The sequence below is a fragment of the Cetorhinus maximus genome, chromosome 6, assembly GCF_964194155.1.
Source record: "Cetorhinus maximus chromosome 6, sCetMax3.hap1.1, whole genome shotgun sequence".
Classification (NCBI taxonomy): Eukaryota; Metazoa; Chordata; class Chondrichthyes; order Lamniformes; family Cetorhinidae; genus Cetorhinus; species Cetorhinus maximus.
In genome coordinates this window covers 75,232,389-75,258,343 of record NC_135884.1, presented here as the reverse complement: position 1 = coordinate 75,258,343, position 25,955 = coordinate 75,232,389, and the positions used below count along the sequence as shown (strand labels likewise).

The window sequence follows — 25,955 nt, the reverse complement described above, 5'->3', positions numbered from 1 at the left end:
TCATGAAGGGCTGAGGCAGCTCAAAATTGAAAATTGTCGTGTTTGTCTTTTTAATGCTGGCCCTGAAGGAGATTAGATTCCATTCTCAGCACCTCATGCACTGAATCTAAATGAGAGGGAGAGAGAGAGAGACAGCAAAGTACAGCAACCTCGATCATCCGAATAACCTTTACTATCATTTAATTATTGAAAGTACATTGCGTTTATGATGTTAATACAGGAATGCTGCTACAGCTTTGACTGTTAAACCCAGCAACAACTTTCAATTTTCAACTAAAAAATATTCACAGCTCCCAAGTTCTGTGTAGAAAATAATATGATGACCTTTACCTCACAGAAAGAAAACAATTGAACCTGAAGGTGATAAATCCAATTGACGAACACTAGCAATCACCAGGAAACAGTGAGAAATGTCAGAAAACATTGGCAAAACCGCAAGCACTCAAAACAAATGACTTATTTCATTCTCTGTTGTAAATCTGTTGGGGCACGTTTGTTCCTGGTTCCTTGTAATACTGGGTAATGCTGGTCTGCAACAATATCTCTACATCCAGTCAACATGCAAGGCAAATACTCCTTACTCTGGGCAAACCCATCTGGATGTGAGGTGACCAACACCTAAAGTAAACTAGGAAATCAAGATCCCTTCTCGGAACCAAGTAAAACTGAAATGGTCATACCTTAATATCGTCTTGCCAACGATGCTCCTTCTGAAACTGCTCTGCAGCCTTGGCCAGTCTCTACAGGGAACACAAGGAATGAGAATTAGAGGCCAACTTTAAGTGAAATGATAATTTCAGATAAATACAGTAACACTTGCTAACAAGATAATTTTAAACATAAGAATGGCCACAATAGATTTAACAGAACCTTTCAAATTAGGCCTGGATCAGCAGAGATGTATTTACAATATGGACAGTCTCCTTTGGCAGTAGAATTAAACCATTCTAAAATTATTACACGACTGACTGAAAGTAAAGGCAAGGAGTGAGAAGGATGACAGCAACATAGAAGACTCAGTTACAGGAAGCATGAAGACTTGGTGATAATGAAAAATATAACACTTTTCACAACCTCAGGATGTCCACAAGTGTTTTATAAGTGATGAAATACTTTTGAAGTGTAGCCACTGTCGTAATGTAGTCAATTTGCACACAGCAAACTTCCACAAACAGCAATGTAATAATGACCATATCATCTGTTTTTGTGATATTGGTTGAGGGATAAATATTGGCCAGGACACCAGGGAGAACTCTCTTGCTCTTCTTCAAATAGTCCATGGGGTCTCGGGTCTGAAAGACTGCACCTCCAATAGTGCAACTCTCCCTCAGTGCTGCACTAGAGTGTGAACTTCGAATATTGTGGAGAGACTTGAACCCAAAGCCTTCTGACTCAGAGGTAAGCAAGCCACCAACTGAGCCATGGCACTGCCAAGAGTGAAGGCACAGTAACAAAGACAATGAAAAGTTCAGTAATAGCATCACAATGACCACATTTCAAAAACATTTCATTGGTTATGAAGCACTTCAGGATTTCTAATGTCAAGAAATCAAGCTCTACTTCTTTCTTAAATCCCTACATCAACGTTTATTACATAACTGCCTACGCAAACCTACCATGCTGTAATTACATTCTCCTGAACAACCCCAGCACTGGCAGTAACACCAGTACACCAGGTTTACATAAGTAGTTTTCATTACAAATGTGAGCATAGGAAATTGACAAGCAGTGTGCCCTGACTTTAGAGTTTTAATACACAATATGCTGTATATTATTGATTTGTTGAGCTCATTTGTAAGACAATGGCAACATAGTATTTTGAATTTTAAACACTGATCTCAATTATTATTGTAACACTTTTTTTAACTCGAAGTTGATATAATCTTAAATCAGATCCTAAAGCTTTAACCAGAAAAACAATATTAAATAAAATACTCAATGGGCAGGTAATTGAATACTTAAAAAAAACCCATGTATTTGGGAACTATATTTTAAAAGGTGTCAACATACTTCATTCTCCACGGGTACAATTATATCTGGTAAGTCTTTCACAACCTGAGCACAGATAACATAACGAAAATGAAAAATATTCTGAATATATGATCAGCTTTATGTATGGAAAATAATTTCAATTTAAAATATTCAGTATTTTAAGATATAATTTACTACAGATGCAAAAGGCATTTACTGGCTATACTGATCAGTCAGAAAACTATGTTGAAATAATAGGGATTGCTTAATTTCCAATCCATTTTCTATTTCTGTTCGAATTACATAAATGAATCATCACTTTCTTCAAATCTCTTATTAGACATTTGTTATGGACAGGGTTGGGAGAGAACTGAAGCCCTTGTATCCTTTCACTTACTGTCCGTAATCAGTGTGTTGTTTTGAAGAGGAAGATGTGCGTGTTCCTTAGTCCTGGCGCGTGGGCAGCCAATTTAAATACTTTCAGCAAGCTTTTGCGCGTTTAAATAGAGGATTTTTTATTCATGTGTTTGCCCCAAAACTATGAACTCTACATCACTCACACACACACACATGAGAAAGACACAGTTCAAGAGAATAGTGCACTTTTATAAGTTATAAACAAACGAATAGTTCAGAATTTGGCTCGTTGTAGGAAAACAGTCGTTGCGGACCCGGTGAATGTAGCATTTTCACTCCGAAAGGGTTTCAATAACTGTAGTCATATATCAGGAATTACTGTAGGATTTCTCAAAGAGATGGGTGTTCAGCAAGTTGTGAAATTAGTCACTTGCAGCTTCTTCTCAGCAGGAAATGAAGTTTCTTTATAGGTGGGCTTGGAATGGGAATCAGATAGGGAGACTGTTTAGATGTAACAGTCTCCAGGTTTAAAAATGTGTTTTATATTGCCTTTTCTGCTGCTGATTTTCTGCAGCAGGTGGTCAGTGTAGTCTGCTCTGTGGATCATGAGATAAGTACAATTCATTATCTAAATGCAGTTTTGGTTTCTGTCCACCTAGAATGATCAGGAAGTCCTAAACCATGGCTACGCAATGAGGTAATGGACGAGCTCTTCACAGTTATTTAGGATGAACTGGTTTCTGCCCAGTTCTCATTGTTAAGGTTCAAACTCAGAGACATGAAGTCTGGACTTGTGTTTTTAGTAACTCCACAAACAGTAGCAAGCATAAATTCCACAGATAATATTCGTCTTGGTATTATTCAAGGGGGGAACATACCACCTTTATGTATTCAAATAAAAACTTTCTGGAAACTTGAGGTAGTCTGTATAGAGTTTGTAGATAAAAACAAAAAATTACTGCGGATGCTGGAAATCCAAAACAAAAACAGAATTACCTGGAAAAACTCAGCAGGTCTGGCAGCATTGGCAGAGAAGAAAAGAGTCGACGTTTCGAGTCCTCATGACCCTTCAACAGAACTGAGTATAGTTAGGAGAGGGGTGAAATATAAGCTGGTTTAAGGTAGGGGGGGGTGGGGGATAGAAGTTGAGGGGGGCGTGGTTGTAGGGACAAGCAAGCAGTGATAGGAGCAGATAATCAAAAGATGTCACAGACAAAAGGATCAAAGAGGTGTTGAAGGTGGTGATATTATCTAAGAAAATGTACTAATTAAGAATGGATGGCAGGACACTCAAGGTACAGCTCTAGTGGGGTGGGGTGGAAAGACTGACAAGGTATTAATTGTAGATTTAAAAATAATGGAAATAGGTGGGAAAAGAAAAATCAATGTAAATTATTGAAAAAAACAAAAGGGACGGGGAAGAAACGGGGTGGGGATGGGGGGAGGGGGAGTTTAAGATCTAAAGTTGTTGAATTCAATATTCAGCCCAGAAGGCTGTAAAGTGCCTAGTCGGAAGATGAGGTGCTGTTCCTCCAGTTTGCGTTGGGCTTCACTGGAACAATGCAGCAAGCCAAGGACAGACATGTGGGCAAGAGAGCAGGGTGGAGTGTTAAAATGGCAAGCGACAGGGAGGTTTGGGTCTTTCTTGTGGACAGATCGCAGGTGTTCTGCAAAGCGGTCGCCCAGTTTGCGTTTGGTCTCTCCAATGTAGAGGAGACCGCATTGGGAGCAACGAATGCAGTAGACTAAGTTAGGGGAAATGCAAGTGAAATGCTGCTTCACTTGAAAGGAGTGTTTGGGCCCTTGGACGGTGAGGAGAGAGGAAGTGAAGGGGCAGGTGTTGCATCTTCTGCGTGGGCATGGGGAGGTGCCATAGGTGGAGGTTGAGGAGTAGGGGGTGATGGAGGAGTGGACCAGGGTGTCCCGGAGGGAAAAATCCCTACGGAATGCTGCCAGGGGGGGGTGAAGGGAAGATGTGTTTGGTGGTGGCATCATGCTGGAGTTGGCGGAAATGGCGGAGGATGATCCTTTGAATGCGGAGGCTGGTGGGGTGATAAGTGAGGACAAGGGGGACCCTATCATGTTTCTGGGAGGGAGGAGAAGACTTGAGGGCGGATGCGCGGGAGATGGGCCGGACACGGTTGAGGGCCCTGTCAACGACCGTGGGTGGAAAACCTCGGTTAAGGAAGAAGAAGGACATGTCAGAGGAACTGTTTTTGAAGGTAGCATCATCAGAACAGATGCGACGGAGGCGAAGGAATTGAGAGAATGCGATGGAGTCTTTACAGGAAGCGGGGTGTGAGGAGCTGTAGTCGAGGTAGCTGTGGGAGTCGGGAGGCTTGTAATGGATATTGGTGGACAGTCTATCATCAGAAATTGAGACAGAGAGGTCAAGGAAGGGAAGGGAAGTGTCAGAGATGGACCATGTGAAAATGATGGAGGGGTGGAGATTGGAAGCAAAATTAATAAATTTTTCCAGGTCGCGATGAGAGCATGAAGCCGCACCGAAGTAATCATCGATGTACCGGAGAAAGAGTTGTGGGAGGGGGCCGGAGTAGGACTGGAACAAGGAATGTTCCACATACCCCATAAAGAGACAGGCATAGCTGGGGCCCATGTGGGTACCCATAGCCACACCTTTTATTTGGAGGAAGTGAGAGGAGTTAAATGAGAAATTGTTCAGTGTGAGAACAAGTTCAGCCAGACGGAGGAGAGTAGTGGTGGATGGGGATTGTTCAGGCCTCTGTTCAAGGAAGAAGCCAAGGGCCCTCAGACCATCCTGGTGGGGGATGGAAGTGTAGAGGGATTGGACGTCCATGGTGAAGAGGAAGCGGTTGGGGCCAGGAAACTGGAAATTGTTGATGTGACGTAAGGTGTCAGAGGAATCACGGATGTAGGTGGGAAGGGCTGTCAGCCTGTTCCTGCCCCATGGAACTCATTTCTCGTTATCTTGACTCCCTTCTCTCTCCCCTTGTCCAGTCCCTTCCCACCTACATCCGTGATTCCTCGAACTGGAGGAACAGCACCTCATCTTCCGACTAGGTACTTTACAGCCTTCCGGGCTGAATATTGAATTCAACAACTTTAGATCTTAAACTCCCTCCCCCCATCCCCACCCCGTTCCTTCCCCCTCCCTTTTGTTTTTTTCAATAATTTATATAGATTTTTCTTTTCCCACCTATTTCCACTATTTTTAAATCTACAACTAATACCTTGTCAGTCTTTCCACCCCATCCCCACTAGAGCTGTACCTTGTGTGTCCTGCCATCCATTCTTAATTAGCACATTTTCTTAGATATCACCACCTTCAACACCTCTTTGATCCTTTTGTCTGTGACATCTTTTGATTATCTGCTCCTATCACTGCTTGCTTGTCCCTACAACCACCGCCCCCCTCAACTTCTCTGCCCCCCCCTACCTTAAACCAGCTTATATTTCACCCCTCTCCTAACTATACTCAGTTCTGCTGAAGGGTCATGAGGACTCGAAACGTCGACTCTTTTCTTCTCCGCCAATGCTGCCAGACTTGCTGAGTTTTTCCAGGTAATTCTGTTTTTGTTTTAGAGTTTGTAGAAGTCACCTGACCCTCAGCACATCTTAACAGTCTTGTTAGTGTCCTTTTTAAAAAAAAAGATAGTTCCAGAAAAGTATATACTGCGCGCAGTCCATGTTAAAGTTATGAATAAAACATGCTTTCACTGGGCACATTGGAAATGAGTTAGCCTTAAGAGAAAAGAAGTGAATTAGACCAAAAGGGGTATTATGCTTGGTGGGAATCACCAGTCAGCATGAGATAAGACACTATTCCCAGGGTGGGCCACACATTGGGGAGAATCACTCATTGAGTCAGTGTGGCATTTTACAGTAATCTGCTGGATCAATGCATTGTGTGTTACAGTAAAATATTGATTCAGCGTAAATCTGTTTTATAGTAATGTGCTGGATCAGGAGGGCGTGTTTTACAGTTGTGCTGATTCAACGCATTTGTGTTACAGTAATGTGCTGATTCAGTGTGGTGTGTCTTACAGTAAGGTGCTGACTCAGTGTGGTATGCTTTACAGTAATGTGCTGGGTCACGATGGAGTGTTTTATAGTAATGTGCTGGGTCAGTATGGTGTGTTTTACAGTCATGTGCTGGGTCAGCCTGCTGTGTTTTGCAGTAATTTGCTGACTCAATGTGCGGTGTTTTACAGTAATCTGACTTAGTGTCGTGTGTTTTACAGTAATGTGCTGGGTGAGTGTGGTGTGTTTTACAGTAATGTGCTGGGTGAGTGTGGTGTGTTTTACAGTAATGTGATTCAGTGCAGTCTGTTTTACAGTAACGTGCTGACTGAGTGTGGTGTGTTTTACAGTAATGTGATTCAGTGCAGTCTGTTTTACAGTAATGTGCTGACTGAGTGTGGTGTGTTTTACAGTAATGTGATTCAGTGCAGTCTGTTTTACAGTAATGTGCTGACTGAGTGTGGTGTGTTTTACAGTAATGTGATTCAGTGCAGTCTGTTTTACAGTAATGTGCTGACTGAGTGTGGTGTGTTTTACAGTAATGTGATTCAGTGCAGTCTGTTTTACAGTAATGTGCTGACTGAGTGTGGTGTGTTTTACAGTAATGTGATTCAGTGCAGTCTGTTTTACAGTAATGTGCTGACTGAGTGTGGTGTGTTTTACAGCAATGTGATTCAGTGCAGTCTGTTTTATAGTAATGTGCTGACTGAGTGTGGTGTGTTTTCCCGTAATGTGTTGAATCAATGTGCTGTGTTTTAAGGTAATGTGCTGACTCAGTGTGGTGTGTTTGAAAGTAAGGTGCTGGGTCATTGTGGCGTGATTTACAGTAATGTGCTGACTCAGTGCCGTGTGCTTTAAGGTAATGTACTGGGTCAGTGTGGGATGTTTAACCGTAATGTGCTGACTGAGTGTCATATGTCTTACAGTCATGGGTTGGGTCAGTTTGGTGTGTTTTATAGGAATGGGCTGATTCAGTGTGGTGTGTTTTACAGTAATGTGCTGATTCAGTGTGGTGTATTTAACCGTAATGTGCTGGCTCGGTGTGGTGTGTGTTACAGTAATGTGCTGGGTCAGTGTGGTGTGTTTTACAGTAATGTGCTGATTCAGTGTGGTGTGTCTTACAGTAATGTGCTAACTCAGTGTGGTGTGTTTTAAAGTAATGTCCTGACACAACGTGGTGTGTTTTACAGTAACGTGCTGATTCTGTGTGGTGTTTTACAGTAAGTGCTGACTCAGTGTAGTGTGTTTTACAGTAACATTAAGAGATTAATGTCTATAATGGGCTGGGTCAGTTTGGTGTATTTTACGGTAATGTGCTGACTCAGTGTGGTGTGTGTTACAGTAATGTGCTGACTCAGTATGGTGTGTTTTACAGAAATATGCAGGGTCAGTGTGTTGTGTTTTACAGTAACGTGCCAGGTCATTTTGGTGTGTTTTGCAGTAATGTGCTGACTCAGTGTGTTGTGTTTAACAGTATTGTGCTGGGTCATTGTGGACTAGTAATCCAGGGACTCAGGGTAATGCTCTGGGAACCCGGGTTTGAAGTCCCGCCACGGCAGAATTGAATTCAATAAAAAGCTGGAATTAAAAGTCTAATGATGACCATGAAACCATTGTCGATTGTTGTAAAAAACCCACCTAGTTTACTAATGTCCTTTAGGGAAGGGAATCTGATGTCCTTGCCTAGTCTGGCCTACATGTAACTCCAGACTCACAGCAATATAGTTGACACTTAAAAATGATGTCTGAACAAGGGCAATTCGGATGGGCGATAAATGCTGGCCTAGTCAGCGACGCCCACATCCCATGAATGAATTAAAAAAACATTTACAGTAATGTGCTGAGTCAGTGTGGTGTGCTTTACAGTAATGTGCTGACTCAATTTGGCTTGTTTTACTGTAATGTGCTGACTCAGTGCCATGTGTCTTACAGTAATAGGTTGGGTCAGTTTGGTGTGTTTTACAGTAATGTGCTGGGTCAATGTGTTGTGTCTGACAGTAATGTGCTGGGTCAGTATGGAGGGCTTTATAGTAATGTGCTGGTTCAGTGTGGTGCTCGTTATACTAATGAGCCGATTCAGTGAGGTGTGTTTTGCTGCCAGACCTGCTGAGTTTTTCCAGGTAATTCTGTTTTTGTTTTGGATTTCCAGCATCCGCAGTAGCTTTTAGCTTTTTGTTTTTATCTTTGTGTTTAATTGACTGCCACCTCTCTTCAAGAAATGCCCTCTTTGAAGAAGTACGGTTCTGTCCTCCGACAGGATTTCCGACTGTCTCTTCTGCCCTGCTCACCTTCATTGCTTTCCATTTCTCTCCTGGTGTTTGACAAGGTGTTTACTAAAACCCGCTTTCACAGCCATATCTCCTTTCTCAGTGACCGTCTCCGTCTCCGACTCACCCCACGTGGATTTCAACTGAAATTCCATCCCTCTTGTTTCGAACCCACCCAGGATTACAGGTATCTCCGGGACATAAAATGTTTCTCGGACTGCTGTTCCCGTCGCATTCTGAGATCCACACTCAGTGCCATGCGCCGCCATATGAACACACTCGACCTCTCCCTCCAGCAGCACCGCCGCACCCTTTTTCAAAGCTGCGCGTGCCCCCAGTTTCAATTTATTCTTCGCCTCATCCGTCGCCTCAACAAGAAACTTTTTCTCTTTCTCTCAAGTGCTAAGGAACGCAAGCTCCAACAACTCATCAACTCCAACACCCATCTGGGACCCTCCACCCCTGCTTGTCCCTCCGTCCTCACCCCATCTTCCAATCCCAGCCCCAGCCGCGTATTCAACACCTGCCCCTTCACTTACTCTCTCCTCACCGTCCAAGGGCCCAAACACTCCTTTCAAGTGAAGCAGCATTTCACTTGCATTTCCCCTAACTTAGTCTACTGCATTCGTTGCTCCCAATGCGGTCTCCTCTACATTGGAGAGACCAAACGCAAACTGGGCGACCGTTTTGCGGAACACCTGCGGTCTGTCCGCAAGAAAGACCCAAACCTCCCTGTCGCTTGCCATTTTAACACTCCACCTTGTTCTCTTGCCCACATGTCTGTCCTTGGCTTGCTGCATTGTTCCAGTGAAGCCCAACGCAAACTGGAGGAACAGCACCTCATCTTCCGACTAGGCACTTTACAGCCTTCCGGGCTGAATATTGAATTCAACAACTTTAGATCTTAAACTCCCCCTCCCCCCATCCCCACCCCGTTTCTTTCCCCCCCCCGCTTTTTTTTCAATAATTTATACAGATTCTTCTTTCCCCACCTATTTCCATTATTTTTAAATCTAAAACTAAAACCTTTAGTCTTTCCACCCCACCCCCACTGGAGCTGTACTTTGAATATCCTGTCTTCCATTCTTAATTAGCACTTTTCTCAGACAAATACCACCACCTTCAACACCTCTTTGACCCTTTTGTCTGTGACATCTTTTGATTATCTGCTCATCTCCACAATCACCACACCCTCAATGTCTCTCTCTCCCCCCACCCCCCCTAAACCAATTTATATTTCTCCCTTCTTCTAACTATGCTTCAGTTCTGCCGAAGGGCCATGAAGGCTCGAAACGTTAACTGATTTCTTCTCCGCCGATGCTGCCAGACCTGCTGTGTTTTTCCAGGTAATTCTGTTTTTGTTTTGGATTTCCAGCATCCGCAGTAGCTTTTAGCTTTTTGTTTTTATCTTTGTGTTTTGCAGTAATGTGCTGAGTCAGTGTGCTGTGTTTTAAAGTAATCTATTGGATCAGTGTGGTATGTTTTATAGTAATGTGCTGGGTCAGCGTGGTGTGAATTACAGTAATGTGCTGGTTGACTGTGGTGTGTTTTACAGTACTATACTGGGTCAGGGCGGTGTGTTTTACAGTAATGTGCTGGTCACTATGCTGTGCAGGGTCAACGGGTTGTGAAGTACAGTCATGTGCTGGGTCAGTGTGGTGTGTTTTACAGTAATTTGCTGAGTCAGTGTGGTGTGTTTTATAGTAATGTGCTGGGTTAGTGTGATGTGTACTACACTGATGTCCTGACTCAGTGTGGTGTGTTTTACAGTAATGTGCTGAGTCAGTTTGGTGTGTTTTACAGTAATGTGCTCATTCTGTCTGGTGTGTTTTACAGTATTGTGCTCAGTGAGGTGTGTTACAGTAATGTGCTCATTCTGTCTGGTATGTTTTATAGTATTGTGCTAACGCAGCCTGGTGGTGTTTTACAGTAATGTGCTGAGTTAGTGTGATGTGCACTACACTGATGTCCTGACTCAGTGAGGTGTGTTTTACAGTAATGTGCTCATTCAGTCTGGTGTGTTTTACAGTATTGTGTTCGGTGTGGTGTTTTACAGTAATGTGCTGAGTCAGTTTGATGTGTTTTACAGTAATGTGCTCATTCTATCTGGTGTGTTTTACAGTATTGTGCTCAGTGAGGTGTGTTTTACAGTAATGTGCTCATTCTATCTGGTGTGTTTTACAGTATTGTGCTCAGTGAGGTGTGTTTTACAGTAATGTGCTCATTCTATCTGGCGTGTTTTACAGTATTGTGCTCAGTGAGGTGTGTTACAGTAATGTGCTCATTCTGTCTGGTATGTTTTATAGTATTGTGCTAACGCAGCCTGGTGGTGTTTTACAGTAATGTGCTGAGTTAGTGTGGTGTGTTTCACAGTAATATGCTGATTCAACGTGTTGTGTTTTACGGTAATGTGTTAACCTCAGGTGGTGTGTTTTACCGTAATGGGCTGGGTCAGCGTGGTGTGTTTAACAGTAATGTGTTGACATCGTATGGTGTGTTTTACAGTAATGTACGGTGTCAGTATGGTGTGCCTTACCGGAATTGGATGGTCAGTGTGATGTGTTTTAATGTAACGTGCTGACTCAACGTGTTGAGTTTTACAGTAATGTGCAGACAGCACATGGTGTGTTTTACAGTAATGTACTGGGTAGGTGCGATCTGTTTGGCAGTAATGAGCTGGGTGAGTGTGGTGTGTTTTACAATAATGTACTGGGTCGGTATGGTGTGTTTTACTCTAATGTGCAGACTCAGTGTGGTGTATTTTATAGTAATGTGCTGACTCAGTGCGGTATATTTTACACTAATGTGCAGGCTCAGTGTGGTGCGCTTTACAGTAATGTGCTGACTCAGTGTGGAGTGTTCTACAGTAATGTGCTGGGTCAGTATGGTGTGTTTTACAGTCATGTGCTGACTCAGTGTGGTGTGATTTACAATAATATGCTGGCTCAGTGTGGTGTGCTTTACAGTAATGTGCAGGCTCAGTGTGGTGTGCTTTACAGTAATGTGCAGCGTCAGTTTGGTGTGTTTTACAGTAATGTACTGACTCAGTGTGGTGTCTTTTACAGTAATGGGCTGGGTCAGTGTGGTATGTTCTACATTAACGTGCTGGGGCAGTGTGCTGTGTTCTACATTAATGTGCTGGGTCAGTATGCTGTGTTTCACAGTAAAATGCTGGGTCAGTGTGGTGTTTTACAGTAATGTGGTGGGTCGGTGTGGTGTGTTTTACAGCAATGTGCTGGGAGGGCGTGGTGCGTTTTACAGTAGTGGGCTCATCCAGTGTTATGTGTTTTACAGTAATGTGCAGACTCACTGTGTTGTGTTTGGCAGTAATGTGCTGGGTTGGTGCGGTGTGTTTTACCCCAATATGCGAACACAGTGTGGTGTGTTTTACAGTGATGCGCTGACTTAGTGTGGTATATTTTACAGAAATGAACTGGGTCAGTGTGGTGTGCTTTACAGTGATGTGCTGACTCAGTGTGCTGTGTTTTACACTAATGTGCTGACAAGGTGTGGTGTGTTTTACAGTAATGAGCTTGACCTTTTAAAGTAATGTGCTGACTCAGTGTGGTGTGTTGTACAGTAACGTGCTGGGTTAGTGTGGTGTGTTTTACAATAAAGTGCTGGGTCATTTTGGTGTGTTTTAAAGTAATGTGACTAAGCGTGGTATGTTTTACAGAAACGAACTGGGTAATGTGGTGTGCCTTACAGTAATGTGCTGGGTCCGTGTGGTGTATTTTACAATAACGTGCTGACTCAGTGTGGTGTGTTTTCCAGTAATAAGCTGGGACAGTGTGGTGTGCTTCACAGTGATGTGCTGACTTAGTGTGATGTGTTTTACACTAATGTGCCGACAAGGTGTGGTGTATTTTACAGTAATGTGCTGGGTCAGTGTGGTGTGTTTTACACTAATGTGCTGACAAGGTGTGGTGCATTTTACAGTAATGAGCTTGGACATTGCGGTGTGTTTTAAAGTAATGTGCTGACTCAGTGTGGTGTGTTGTACAGTAATGAGCTTGGACAGTGCGGTGTGTTTTAAAGTAATGTGCTGACGCAGCGTGCTGTTTTACAGTAATGTGCCCTCACAGTATGGTGTGGTTTACAGTAATGTGCTGGGTCAGTGTGCTGCGTGTGACAGTAATATGCTGGGTCAGTATGGTGTGTTTTACAGTGATGTGCTGGGTCCGTGTGGTGAATTTTACAATAATGTGGTGACTCAGTGTGGTGTGTTTGACAGTGATAGGCTGGGACAGTGTGGTTTGTTTTACAGTAATGTGCTGACTTAGTGTGGTGTATTTTACAACAATGTGCTGACAAGGTGTGCTGTGTTTTACAGTAATGTGCTGCGTCAATTTGGTGTGTTTCACAGTAATGTGCTGGTCAGTGTGGTGTGTTTTACAGTAAGGTGCTTACAGTGTTGTGTCATTTACAGGAATGTGCTGACCCAGTGTGGCGTGTTTTACAGTAATGTGCTGGGTCAGTGTTGTGTGGTTTACAGTAATGTGCTTTGTCAGTGTGCTGTTTTACAGTAATGTGCTGACACACTATGCTGTGTTTTACAGTAATCTGCTGATACAGTGTGGTGTGTTTTATAGTAATATGCGAGGTCAGTGTGGTGTGTTTTACAGCAATGTGCTGACTCAGTGTGTATTGTTTTACAGTAATGTACGGGGTCAGTGTGTTGTGCTTTTCAATAATGTGCTGGGTCAATGTGGTGTGTTTTATAGTAATATGCTAGGTCAGTGTGGTGTGTTTTACAGTGATGTGCTGACTCAGTGTGGTGTGTTTTACAGTAATGTACGGGGTCAGTGTGTTGTGTTGCACAATAATGTGCTGGGTCAGTTTGGTGTGTTTTATAATAATGTACTGACACAACGTAGTGTGTTTTACATTAATATGTTGACTAGTGTGGTGTGTTTTATAGTAATGTGCTGGGGCAATGCTGTGTTTTACAGCAATGCGCTGACTCAGTGTGGTCTATTTTACAGTAATGTGCTGCGTCAGTGCGGTGTGTTTACAGTATTGTGCTGGGTCAGTGTACATTGTTTTAAAGTAACGTGTTGGGTCAGTGTTCATTGTTTTACAATAATGTGCTGGGTCATTTTGGTGTGTTTTACAGTAATGTGCTGACTAAATGCGGTGCCTTTCACAATAAGTGCTTATTCAGTTTGGTGTGTTTTACAGTAATGTACGGGGTCTGTGTGCAGTGTTTTACAGTAATGTGTTGGATTCGTGTGCTGTGTTTTGCAGGAGAATATATTGTGTCACTGTATTGTGGTGTGTTGATGAATGTTGTGTGTTAGTGTAATGTCGTAGGTCAGTGTACCATAACACTGCTTTTGTGTGTCCTGTAGATTAATGTAGCACTCTGTCATTTAGGATTTTGTGCCCATTTAGGATTGTACATTAGTGCAAAGCATATAAGGCTAATGTGCTGTGTCATTTTAATGTAACATGGAATGTTAATGCACTGTGGTACTTTAATGCAAGGTGGGTAAGGTTCATGTATCATGATCTGTTTGTGCAATATTGCGTGTTGGTTTATCACGAGTGTTAATGTCATATAGTGTAGTAGTGTAACATGGTAGGTCAGTGTAACTTGGTGTGTCCGTGTTTTCTGATGTTTACGCCTAACATGGTGGGCAGGATTTTCTCGTCGACGAGCAGGGGGGGACAGGGCCCGCTCGCCGACGCATAAAATGACACGGGATGATATCGGGCGGAACTTCCGACGTCACCGCGCCTCATTTAAATTTTCCGGTAGGCGGAGGCACAGCAAAATCAGCTGTGCGCCCGCCGACCTGTCAATGGCCAATTGAGGCCATTGACAGAGTCATTTAGCTAATTAATGGACCTGCCCGTCCAACCTTAAGCTTGGCCGGTAGGCCAGGAGCCCCGGCGGAAATTAGAAAAAGCATGAAACCTCATCTACTGGTGGGATGAGGTTTCATGTCGGTTTTAAAACATTTTATTAAAGTTTTTGTAAAAATTATGGACATGTCCCAACTCATGTGACAGTGTCACATGAGGGGACATGTCAGGAATTTTTTTTTTCTATTTTTAATTTTTGTCACAAAACAGCTGATCTCCCTGAGGCAGCACTTAGCGTGCATGCACGAAAGAGCGCACTCCGATTTAGGGAATCCCCCCACCCCCGCCCGCACAGGGAGCGCATAGTGCTTCCGTGCGGATGTCGCATTGGGCAGGCCTTAATTGGCCCGCCCACGTAAAATGGCACCGATCAGAGGCGCGCCTGCGTGCGCCCGCCATTCAACTTCGCCCCCGATGGAGGGAAAATCCTGCCCGGTGTGTTGATTACACATTGTAACACTGCTTTTTGGCTTTTATTGTGTTCCCCTTTGATCAACTAAAATGCAATGTTTCTTTCAGAATGGATCTATTTCCAAAGGAGAAATTTCCAAATGTTGTCCTTGTGCTTAAATTAAAATTGTAACAAATGCAGACTTCTGTTTTACCTCCTCAACGGCAGAACTCAAACTGTCCTCAATGTTCTTTGTACTGTAACAGGTGGTACAATAAACTAAAACTTTGATTATTTTTTTCAAACTTCCAAACTGTACCATATTGAGGGCAAAAACTTTTAATCAATTACCTTTCATAATTCACTGAGAAATTCAGTGATTGTGCTCATAATTCCCTGGGCTCACAAAATATGAAATGTAAGGCTACCTTTAGCACTGCTTCCTGAACAAGCAATAGGAAATAATAAATGGTTTTAAGTGTTTCAAAATGAGGTTACATTTGGAGCAGTGTGTGCATTGCTGAATCATGTTTTGTATCAGCTATTTCATAAGAGACTTGTGGAAAGGAGAATGGCATATGAGATTAAAGGATATAACGGAGAAGCTGGGGCTATACTCCTTGGAGAAGGTTGAGAGGAGATCAGATAGAGGTGTTCAAAATCATAAGGGGTTTCGACAGAGTAGATAGAGAGAAACTGTTCCAGTTGGTGCAAGTGTCGAGAATTAGAGGACACCAAATTAAGATGAATGGCAAAAGAACCAAAGGTGACATGACGAAAAAACTTCTTTACCTAGTGAGTGGATAGGATCTGGAATGTACTGCCTGAGGGTGAGGTAGAAGTAGATTCAACTGTGGCTTTCGAAAGGTAATTGGATAAAAAGAACCTGAAGGAAAAGGTTTGCAGGGGTATGGGTTAAAGGCTGGGGAATGGGACTAGCTGAGTTGCTCTTTCAGAGAATAAGTAGCCGCCAAAAAGAGGAAAGTAGGTGACAACAGCAGAATGGTAAAAGAGAGTTGGGAGTTGGACTATTTTGTTCTTAAACAGAAGGGGAGGCCATTTTGCTTAATTTGCAATGAAGTGATACCAGTTAAAAAAAAGTTAAGAAACATTATGAAACATGCCATTCCTCTCATGCAGTTTCTGCCCAACGTTTAACAAGTCATTGCAGGGGAAAAAAAAATCACCTCTTGCCCACATTAGTTGCCAGTATCAGAAAATTCATACTACACCTGTCCACTCAGTTACCTTCACGTGACTACACTCACTTCCCAGATTTGAAAAAAGTGCTGGACAACACTCTGATCAAGAAAATGAATATGATCCATTAATTCAAATACAAGTGCTGTCTACACTGGCAGAGCATTTTGAGAAACGCTTTTCTTTTGAGTGATCTGAAGCCCAACCTCTCGTTGCTCTCAACTTCATTTGAGTTTGATCTGAGCAAATGTGGCACAGAATGTCAAAGGCTTGGGGTTGATAAAATGAAGTTTGAGGAGGAATTCATGTTCATGCCTGGATGAAGATGAAATTAACCAGCTAAAGAGGAAAGGTATACGAGAACTTTGGTTGAATATCCATGGTCCAGTTCTCCGGCCTTGCATTGCAAAGCTGACGTCAATCTTTGGATCAGCATACACATGCAAGCAGACTTTTTCTGCTATGGGGCACATCAAATGCAATAAGCGGAACAGACCTCAGTGCTGAATTGCGAAGCTTGTGGAGGACACATCCAAGCAGAAGTCGCACTGCGTGTGATGTAAGGATAGCGGAAATATTTCTTTTATTTTTACCATTTGAAGTTGATGACAATTCTATTAATATACGAATCATTAAGCATTTTCTATAACTCATTATGAAATATTCAGCATGTTTTAAATGTATTTAATCTTATTCATGGGGTCATGGTTAGTGCACATTCCCGATTTCAATCTTGCGGCCTACTGAGATGAAGGAAGGCCACTGATGTGGCACACTCACTAGCCTAGTTTGCCCATCACTGGCCTAAGAGACATAAAATCCAAAAAAGACAAGCATTTATATAGCACCTTTCACGTCCGCAAGATGTCTTAAAGTGCTTTACAGTCAATGATATACTTTTCAACTGTAGTCACTGTTGTAATGTAGGAAACAAGGGAGACAATTCACACTCAGCAACAATAATTCACATTTATTTGGAACATTTATCTTAATGAAACACCTCAAGGTGCTTCACAGAGGCCTTATAAAACAAAATATGACACGGGCTACATGAGATATTTGGTTAGATAGCCAAAAGCTTGATAGTAGAGGTAGGTTTTAAAGAGTTTCTTCAAGCAGAAAAGCGAGGTAGAGAGATGGAGAGGTGAAGGGAGGGAATTCCAGAGCTTAGGGCCCAGGTGCCTGAAGGCACAAATGCCTGTGGTAGAGAAATTAAAACCAGGGATGCTCATAAGTCAATTAGAAGAGTAGAGATATTTCAGATGGTTGTAAGGCTGCAGGAGATTACAAAAGCTGCAGGCAGGTTGAGAAAGACAAGGAGGGATACTTCGCCTTTGTCACAGCCATATAGGATGTCATTTGTGACTTTGATAAGGGTCGTTTCAGCACAGTGGCAGGAGTGGAAGCCTGATTGGAGGGATTCAAATAAGGAGTTTGAAGAGTGGTTGGATAGACTTGTGTTGTTTTCGTTGGAGCAGAGAAGACTGAGGGGCGACCTGATCGAGGTGTACAAGATTATGAGGGGCATGGACAGGGTGGATATGGAGCAGCTGTTCCCCTTAGTTGAAGGGTCAGTCACGAGGGGACATAGGTTCAAGGTGAGGGGCAGGAGGTTTAGGGGGGATGTGAGGAAAAACTTTTTTACCCAGAGGGTGGTGACAGTCTGGAATGCACTGCCTGGGAGGGTGGTGTAGCCAGGTTGCCTCACATCCTTTAAAAAGTACCTGAATGAGCACTTGGCATGTCATAACATTCAAGGCTATGGGCCAAGTGCTGGTAAATGGGATTAGGTAGATAGGTCAGGTGTCTCTCACGTGTCGGTGCAGACTCGATGGGCTGAAGGGCCTCCTCTGCACTGTGTGATTCTGAGTTCTGAGAAAGATGGGTACAAATTTGGGAGCCAACAACACATTCAAGGGCTTTAGAGGGGAAAGGTAGGTGACGATGGGGTGGGAGTTTTTAAAGACAGAGGATTCAAGTGTTCGTTTTGAGGAGGGGGTGATGATGGCAGATTTGGAGAGAAGGACGGTAGCTGTGAAAAATGTCAGCTAATTGTCTTATGAGGAAAGATTGGACTGACGGGGCTTGAACTGGAGTTTTGAAGAGTGAGGGGTGATTTGATTGAAGTATACAAGATCCTGAATGGCCTTGACAAGGTAGACGTCGAAATGATGTTTCCTCTTATGGGCGAGTCCAGAACTAGGGGGCAGTGTTTTAAAATTAGGGGTCTCCCTTTTAGGACAGAGATGAGGAGAGATTTTTCTCTCAGAGGGTTGCGCGACTTTAGAACTCTGCCTCAGAAGGTGGTGGAGGCGGGGTCATTGAATATCTTTAAGGCAAGGGTAGGTCGATTCCCTTGCCTAACAAGAATCTAAGGTTATCGGGGTTAGATGGGAATGTAGAACTCGAAACACAAGGAGATCAGCCATGACTTTATTGAATGGCGGAGCAGGCTCAAGGGGCCGAATGGTCTACTCCTGTTCCTATTTATTATGTTCTTATGAAAGTCACTGTTGAATCTGCTTCCACCGCCGTTTCAGGTAGTGAATTCCAGATCACAACAACTCGCTCTAATGATTTCTCCTCGTCTACTCTGGGACAGTGGTAGTGTAAAAGGCAGAGAGGGGCAAGAGTTCCTAGATTGTGTTCAGGAGAATTTTCTGCAGCAGTCTGTGTCCAGTCCAACAAGAAAGGATGCACTGTTGGACCTGGTTCTTAGAAATGAGATGGGCCAAGTAGATCATGCATCAATGGGGGAACATTTAGGAGACAGTGATCATTGTATCATAAGGTTTAGTCAATGTCGTCTGGTTACTGATCCTCTCCCAGTGGAAACAGTTTCTCCTTATTTATGAAAACCCCATATAATTTGAACACGCCTAGATATCTCTGCTTAATTGCACTGTTTTTCTATTGAATGATCACATTGCTCCAGGTGACAGTCAACCTCTAATCCAGTCAGGAGAAAGGCAGATTGGTCATGCTTGCCACATGATGCATTGGAACCCAGGAAGGCAGCATGTACTAGGGAAATATCACTAGAGAATCTTCTCAGTTAATAATGAGCAAAATTCAGAAAAGTAACCCACATTCTTTGATCTGGACACAAGGATAGGTAATTGGGTGTTGATATACAATGTGGAAACCAAACGTGTTTAAGTTAGTCAATTGCAGCATCAAAGGAATGTGTGAAGAGAGAGAGAACCAAATGCCTGCTCCAAGCGTAATTTCTAATGAATTTTAATGTTGCCTGAGGTGACACTGGGCTGACAAATCTCTCTCTCCCCTTCACAATGCTCTCATATGTTTTTATTCGACTGGCTTCCTTAGGCTGATGCGAGATAGTGGAGACAGATGGATCCACAATCTGTATACATTCCCACTGTCTGTGAATCAGACCGAAAATACTCCCAGCTCCAATCACCATGCTTTCAGTAACACCACTAACAGGTGCTGTCATTATCTCTGAAAGTTTCATTGACATTGCAATTAATTAAGTTATTCAGACTTACGTGACCCGACACATATGGATAAGATGTTCAAAACTGACTGGAGGAAAACAGATAGGTGCAGCAGAGAGCTATAATTGTGAGCTTGGTGATCCTTAGACGCTATCAGCACCAGAGACTAAACTTACACATCCTATCCCAGCAGAACCACTCAAACCAAAGGTGAAGATTTGTGGTATCTACGGCCTGACGATCTGTAATCCACAATCATACCCAAACTGGGCAAGTAACCAAGCTTCACACAGTCAGCTCCATAATCCAATTAACTGCTCATTTCATACAAATACTGTTCTGTATATATATAAATGTATACACATATATATATTCGTGTATTGTTCAATATATAAAATTCTCTTCACAATACACACAAACATAAAACCCCGCCAGACACATAGGACAGGGTTTTCAGCTCAGCATGCGGGCGCGTGCCCGACACACATGAGCGTCAAATAGCGCGCGATATTTCGGCCGGTGGGCACACGCGAGAGTCAGCAGCACGCCCGCTAACAATTAAGAGGGGTATTAAGCCCCTTAATCAATTAGTTAGATTGAATTTTTCGCTGCCCGTCCAGCCTTACAGTTGGTGGGCAGGTGAATAGGCCAGGCGGACTTTGCATTTTTCGCAAAACCTCATCCACGGGCAGGATGAGGTTTCAAACAACAACTTAAAAAACAACTAAAATTTTTGAAACTCATATTTCACATGTCCCTGTTCATGTGACAGGGTCTCATGTGGGGACATGTTTTCCTTACTTTTAAAATTTTTATTTCTCATGTTAAAAATCTTCAGCTCCCTGAGGCAGCTCTGTGCCTTCGGGGAGCTTGGACTGAGTGCACCCCTGCGCATTCACACACTTCAGCGCTTGCGCTCTTCCCACCCCCAATTAGGCAGCACTGAGGTTATCAGCGCACTTTTCACGCTGGCTGGACATTAATTGGCCACCCAGCATGAAATGATGGTCGGAGCCCGATCGCAGGTGGCGGACCATTGCGTGGCTGCTCCTGGGCCCGCCCGCCGCGCCTGTCTGAGGGGAAAATCCTCCCCATAATATTACACCACAAACCAAGAATACACAGATGCACCTGAACCCCCAGACCTCACACACACACACCAACCCCAGGCAACAGAGACGGGCACCAAGTAAGGGAGCATTTAGGGATCATATTATCATAAGGTTTAGATTAGCTATGAAAAAAGACAAGGAGCGGTCTAAAGTAAAGATACTTATTTGAAGGACGGCCAATTTCAATGGGTGAGAACTGATTTGTCTCAGGTAAATTGGAATCAAATATTGGCAGGCAGAACTGTAATGGAACAACGGACTGCTTTAAAAATGGTGGTGGTTCAGGTACAGATGAGGTCCATTCCCACTAATAGAAGGTAGGGCAACCAAAGCCCGAGCTTTTTGGGTGACGAAAGGGATTGAGAGCAAGATGAAGCAGAGAAAAGGTGTGTGTAACAGATGTCAGGTTGGTAATACAAGTGAGAACAAGGCTGAATACAAAAAGTTCAAAAGGGAAATGAAAAAGAAAATAGAAGAGGCAAAGAGAAAGTCTGAGAAAAGGCTAGCAATTAACATACAAGGGAATCCAAAAGCCTTCTTTAGACATAGAAATAGTAAACAGGTAGTATGAGGAGAAATAGGGCCAATTATAGGCGACGTAGAGGATCAACTCATGGAGGCAAAGGGCATGACTGAGGTACCAAATGAGTATTTGTCTTCATCAAGGAAGATGCTGCCAAAGTCATGTTAAAATAAAAGACAATTGAGATACTGGATGAGCTAATGATTGATAAAGAGGAGGTATTAGAAAGACTTGAATGTATGAATGAAGGAGGGTTGGTCAATAAGTTCGTGGATGACACGAAAATTGGTGGGGTGGTAAATAGTGAAGAGGATAGCCTTAAAATTACAGGAGGATATAGACGGGCTAGTCAGATGGGCTGATCAGTGGCAAATGGAATTTAATCCAGGTAAGTGTGAGGTGATACACTTGGGCAGTACAAACAAGGCATGGGAATACACGATGAATAGTAGGACCCTGGGAAGTACCGAGGATCAGAGGGACCTTGGTGTGCATGTCCACCAGGCCCTTAAGGTAACAGGAAAGGTAGATAAGGTGGTCAAGAAGGCATATGGGATACTTATATTCTATGCCTTGGCCAATAAAGTAAGAACAGGGAGGTTATGTTGGAACTGTATAAAACGCTGGTTAGGCCACAGCTAGAGTATTGTGTGCAGTTCTGGAATCTGCATTATAGGAAGGATGTGATTGCACTACAGAGAGTGCAGAGGAGATTTACCAGGATGTTGCCTGGGCTGGACAGTTTTAGTTATGAGAAGAGATTAGATAGACTGGGGTTATTTTCCCTGGAACAGAGGAGATTGAGGGGGGACATGATTGAGGTATATAAAATTATGAGGGGCATAGATAGGGTAGACAGGAAGGAACTTTTCCCCTTGGTGGAGGAATCAATAACCAGGGGGCATAGATTTAAGGTAAGGGGCAGGAGGTTTAGAGGGGATGTGAGGAAGAATTTTTTCACCCAGAGGTGAGAATCTGGAACTCACTTTCTGAAAGGGTGGTAGAGCCAGAAACCCTCATAACATTAAAGAAGTATTTGGATGTACACTTACAATGTCATGGCATACAAGGCTATGGGCCCAGTGCTGGAGAATGGGATTAGAATAGTTAGGTACTTGTTTGACCGGCGCAGATTCGATGGGCCGAAGGGCCTTTTTCAGTGCTGTAGACCTCTGTGACTCTATGACTGGCCGATTTAAAAGTTGATAAGTCACAAGGACTGGATCAGATGCATCTGAGGGTACTGAGGGAATTTTGGGTAGAAATAGCAGCAGTATGGCCATATTCTTCCAATCCTTCTCATATGCAGGGGTTTTGCCAGTGGACTGGAGAATTGCAAATGCTATGTCTTTACTCAAAAAATGTGTAAGGATAAATCCAACTAACTATTCAAGTACAAATACGCCAATCACTAAAAGTTGTGCCACAGGTTAACAAGGTCATAAAAAAAGCAAACCAAGCACTAGACTTTATTTCTAAAGGGATAGGATTGAAAGTAGGGTAGTTATATTAAACCAATATCCAACCTTGGTTAGACAACACTGCATGTGCTCTGTATGCCATATAGAGAGATTGTATTTCGACACTGGAGAGGTGGTGATGATATCAGAAATGTGTGGGTATACATATCAGGAAAGAATTGAGAGGCTCAGACTCTTTTCTCCTGAAAAAAAGGTTGAGGGGTATCTTAATTGGGGTATTTAAAATTATGAAAGGTTTTGAGAGAGTGGATACAGAGAGAATGTTTCCTCTTGTGGGGAACAGCATAACAAGAGGCCATCAGTATAAGTTAGTGACCAAGAAATCCAATAAGGAATTCAGAAGAAATTCCTTTACCCAAAGAGTGGTGAGAATGTGGAATTCTCTATCACAGGAAGTGGTTGAAGTGAATATTATAAATGCATTTAAGGGGAAGCTAGAGAAGTATATGAGGGAAAAGGAAATATAGGGTTACGATGGTAGATGTAAGTGAGGAAAGGTGAGAGGACTCTCAGGTGGAGCATAAACCCTGGCATGGGCTTGCTGGACCAAATGGTGCGTTTTTGTGCCTTATATCCTATGTAATCTTATGTCAAGCCATTTTAACCCCATTGGTGGTTAAACATTTAGAAATGATAAGACAAAATTAACAGTCACGTGGACAACTATGGATTAAAAAAGGAAACGCAACACAAATTTGTCTAAGGGAAATCATGTTTATCTACCTTGATTGAGTTTTTTTGATGAGGTAACAGAGAGGGTTTTTTTAAAATTCATTGGCGGCATGTGAACATCACTGACTGGGCCAGCATTTATTGCCCATCCCTACTTGCCCTTGAGAAGGTGGTGGTGAGCTGCATTCTTGAACCGTTGCAGTCCCTGTGGTGTAGGTACATCCACAGTGCTGTTAGGAAGAGAGTTCCAGGATTTTGACCTAGCGAAAGTGAAGGAACAGCAATATATTTCCAGTCAGGATGGTGTGTGGTTTGGAGGGGAACTTCTAGGTGGCAGTGTTCCCACGTGGCTGCTGTCCTTGTCCTTCCAATTAGTTGTAGTTGTAGTTGTGGGTCTGGAAGGTGCTGCCTAAGGAGCCTCGGTGAGCATCTTATAGATGGTAAACACTGCTCTCACTGTTCGTCTATGGTGGAGGGAGTGTGGTATTGGTGCCAATCAAGTGGGCTGCTTTGTTCTGGATGGTGTCAAGCTTCTTGAGCGCTGTTGGAGCTGCATTCATCCAGGCAAGTGGGGAGTATCCCATCACACTCCTGACTGTGCCTTATAGATGGTGGACAGGCTTTGGGGAGTCAGGAGGTAAGTTACTCACGACAGGATTCCCAGCCTCTGACCTGTTTTTGTAGCCAAAGTATTTATATGGCTAGTCCAGTTCAGTTTTTGGTTAATGGTAAACACCAGATGTTGATAGTGGGGGATTCAGCAATAGTAATGCCATTGAATGTCAAAGGGTGATGGTTAGATACTCCCTTTTGGAGATGGTCATTGTTTGACACCTGTGTGGCACAAATGTTACTTGCCACTTGTCAGCCCAAGCCTGGATATTGTCCAGGTCTTGCTGCATTTGGACATGGACTGCTTTAGTGTCTGAGGAGTCACGAATGGTGCTGAACATTGCGTGATCATCAGCGAACATCCCCACTTCTGACCTTATGATGGAAGGAAGGTCATTGATGAAGCAGCTGAACATGGTTGGGCCTAGGACACTACCCTGAGGAATTCCTGCAGTGGTGTTCTGGAACTGAGTTGATTGACCTCCAACAACCACAACCATCTTCCTTTGCGCTTGGTGTGGCTCCAACCAGCAGAGAGTTTCCCCCCCGATTCCCATTGACTCCAGAATCACAGAATGCAGAAGAGGCACTTCGGCCCATCGAGTCTGCACCGACACGTGAGAAACACCTGACCTACCTACCTAATCCCATTTACCAGCACTTGGCCCATAACCTTGAATGTTATGACGTGCCAAATGCTCATCCAGTTACTTTTTAAAGGATGTGAGGCAACCCGCCTCCACCACCCTCCCAGACAGTGCATTCCAGACCATCACCACCCTCTGGGTAAAAAGGTTTCTCCTCACGTCCCTCCCAAACCTCCTGGCCCTCACCTTGAACTTATGTCCCTTTGTGACTGACCCTTCACCTGAGGGGAACAGCTGCTCCCTATCCACCCTGTCCATGCCCCTCATAATCTTGTACACCTCGATCAGGTCGCCCCTCAGTCTTCTCTGCTCCAGCGAAAACAACCCAAGTCTATTCAACCTTTCTTCATAACTTAAATGATTCATCCCAGGCAACATCCTGGTGAATCTCCTCTGCACCCTCTCCAGTGTAATCACATCCTTCCTATAATGTAGCGACCAGGACTGCACACAGTACTCCAGCTGTGGCCTCACCAAGGTTCTATACAACTCCAACATGACCTCCCTACTTTTGTAAGCTATGCCTCGACTGATAAAAGCAAGTATCCCATATGCCTTTTTCACCACCCCACTAACATGCCCCTCCGCCTTCAGAGATCTATGGACACACACGCCAAGGTCCCTTTGTTCCTCAGAACTTCCTGGTGTCATGCCATTCATTGAATACTTCCTTGTCAAATTACTCCTTCCAAAGTGTATCACCTCACACTTTTCAGGGTTAAATTCCATGTGCCACTTATCTGCCCATTTGACCATCCCGTCTATATCTTCCTGTAGCCCAAGACACTCAACCTCACTGTTAACCACCCGGCCAATCTTTGTGTCATCCGCAAACTTACTAATCCTACCCCCCACATAAGTCATCTATGTCGTTTATATAAATTACGAATAATAGGGGACCGAGCACAGATCCCTGTGGTACGCCACTGGACACTGGCTTCCAGTCACTAAAGCAGCCTTCTGTCATCACCCTCTGTCTCCTACAACTAAGCCAATTTTGAATCCACCTTATCAAATTACCCTGTATCCCATGTGCATTTGCCTTCTTTATAAGTCTCCCATTTGGGACCTTGTCAAAGGCTTTGCTGAAATCCATATAAACTACATCAACTGCACTAGCCTCATCTACACACCTGGTCGCCTCCTCAAAAAATTCAATCAAATTTGTTAGGCATGACTTCCCTCTGACAAAGCCATGCTGACTATCCCTGATCAAACCTTGCCTCTCCAAGTGGAGATAGATTCTCTCCTTCAGAATTTTCTCCAATAGTTTCCCTGCCACTGACTTGAGACTCACTGGCCTGTAGTTCCCTGCTAAGCTCTACAACCCTTCCTAAATAGCGGAACCACATTAGCTGTTCTCCAGTCCTCTGGCACCTCCCACGTGCCCA

At 43.5% G+C, this 25,955-nt stretch overlaps 1 protein-coding gene across 3 annotated transcripts in view; it reads right to left on the bottom strand.

The window, feature by feature from the left end:
• cacna2d2a (calcium channel, voltage-dependent, alpha 2/delta subunit 2a) overlaps positions 1-25,955 on the bottom strand; it is a 991,061-nt gene that overhangs the window by 528,432 nt on the left and 436,674 nt on the right. For all 3 annotated transcript variants that reach the window (XM_078543862.1, XM_078543864.1, XM_078543863.1), the window contains exon 4: positions 681-740. In XM_078543862.1, coding sequence (XP_078399988.1) covers positions 681-740 — 60 coding nt within the window. The remainder of the gene's footprint in view (positions 1-680; positions 741-25,955) is intronic.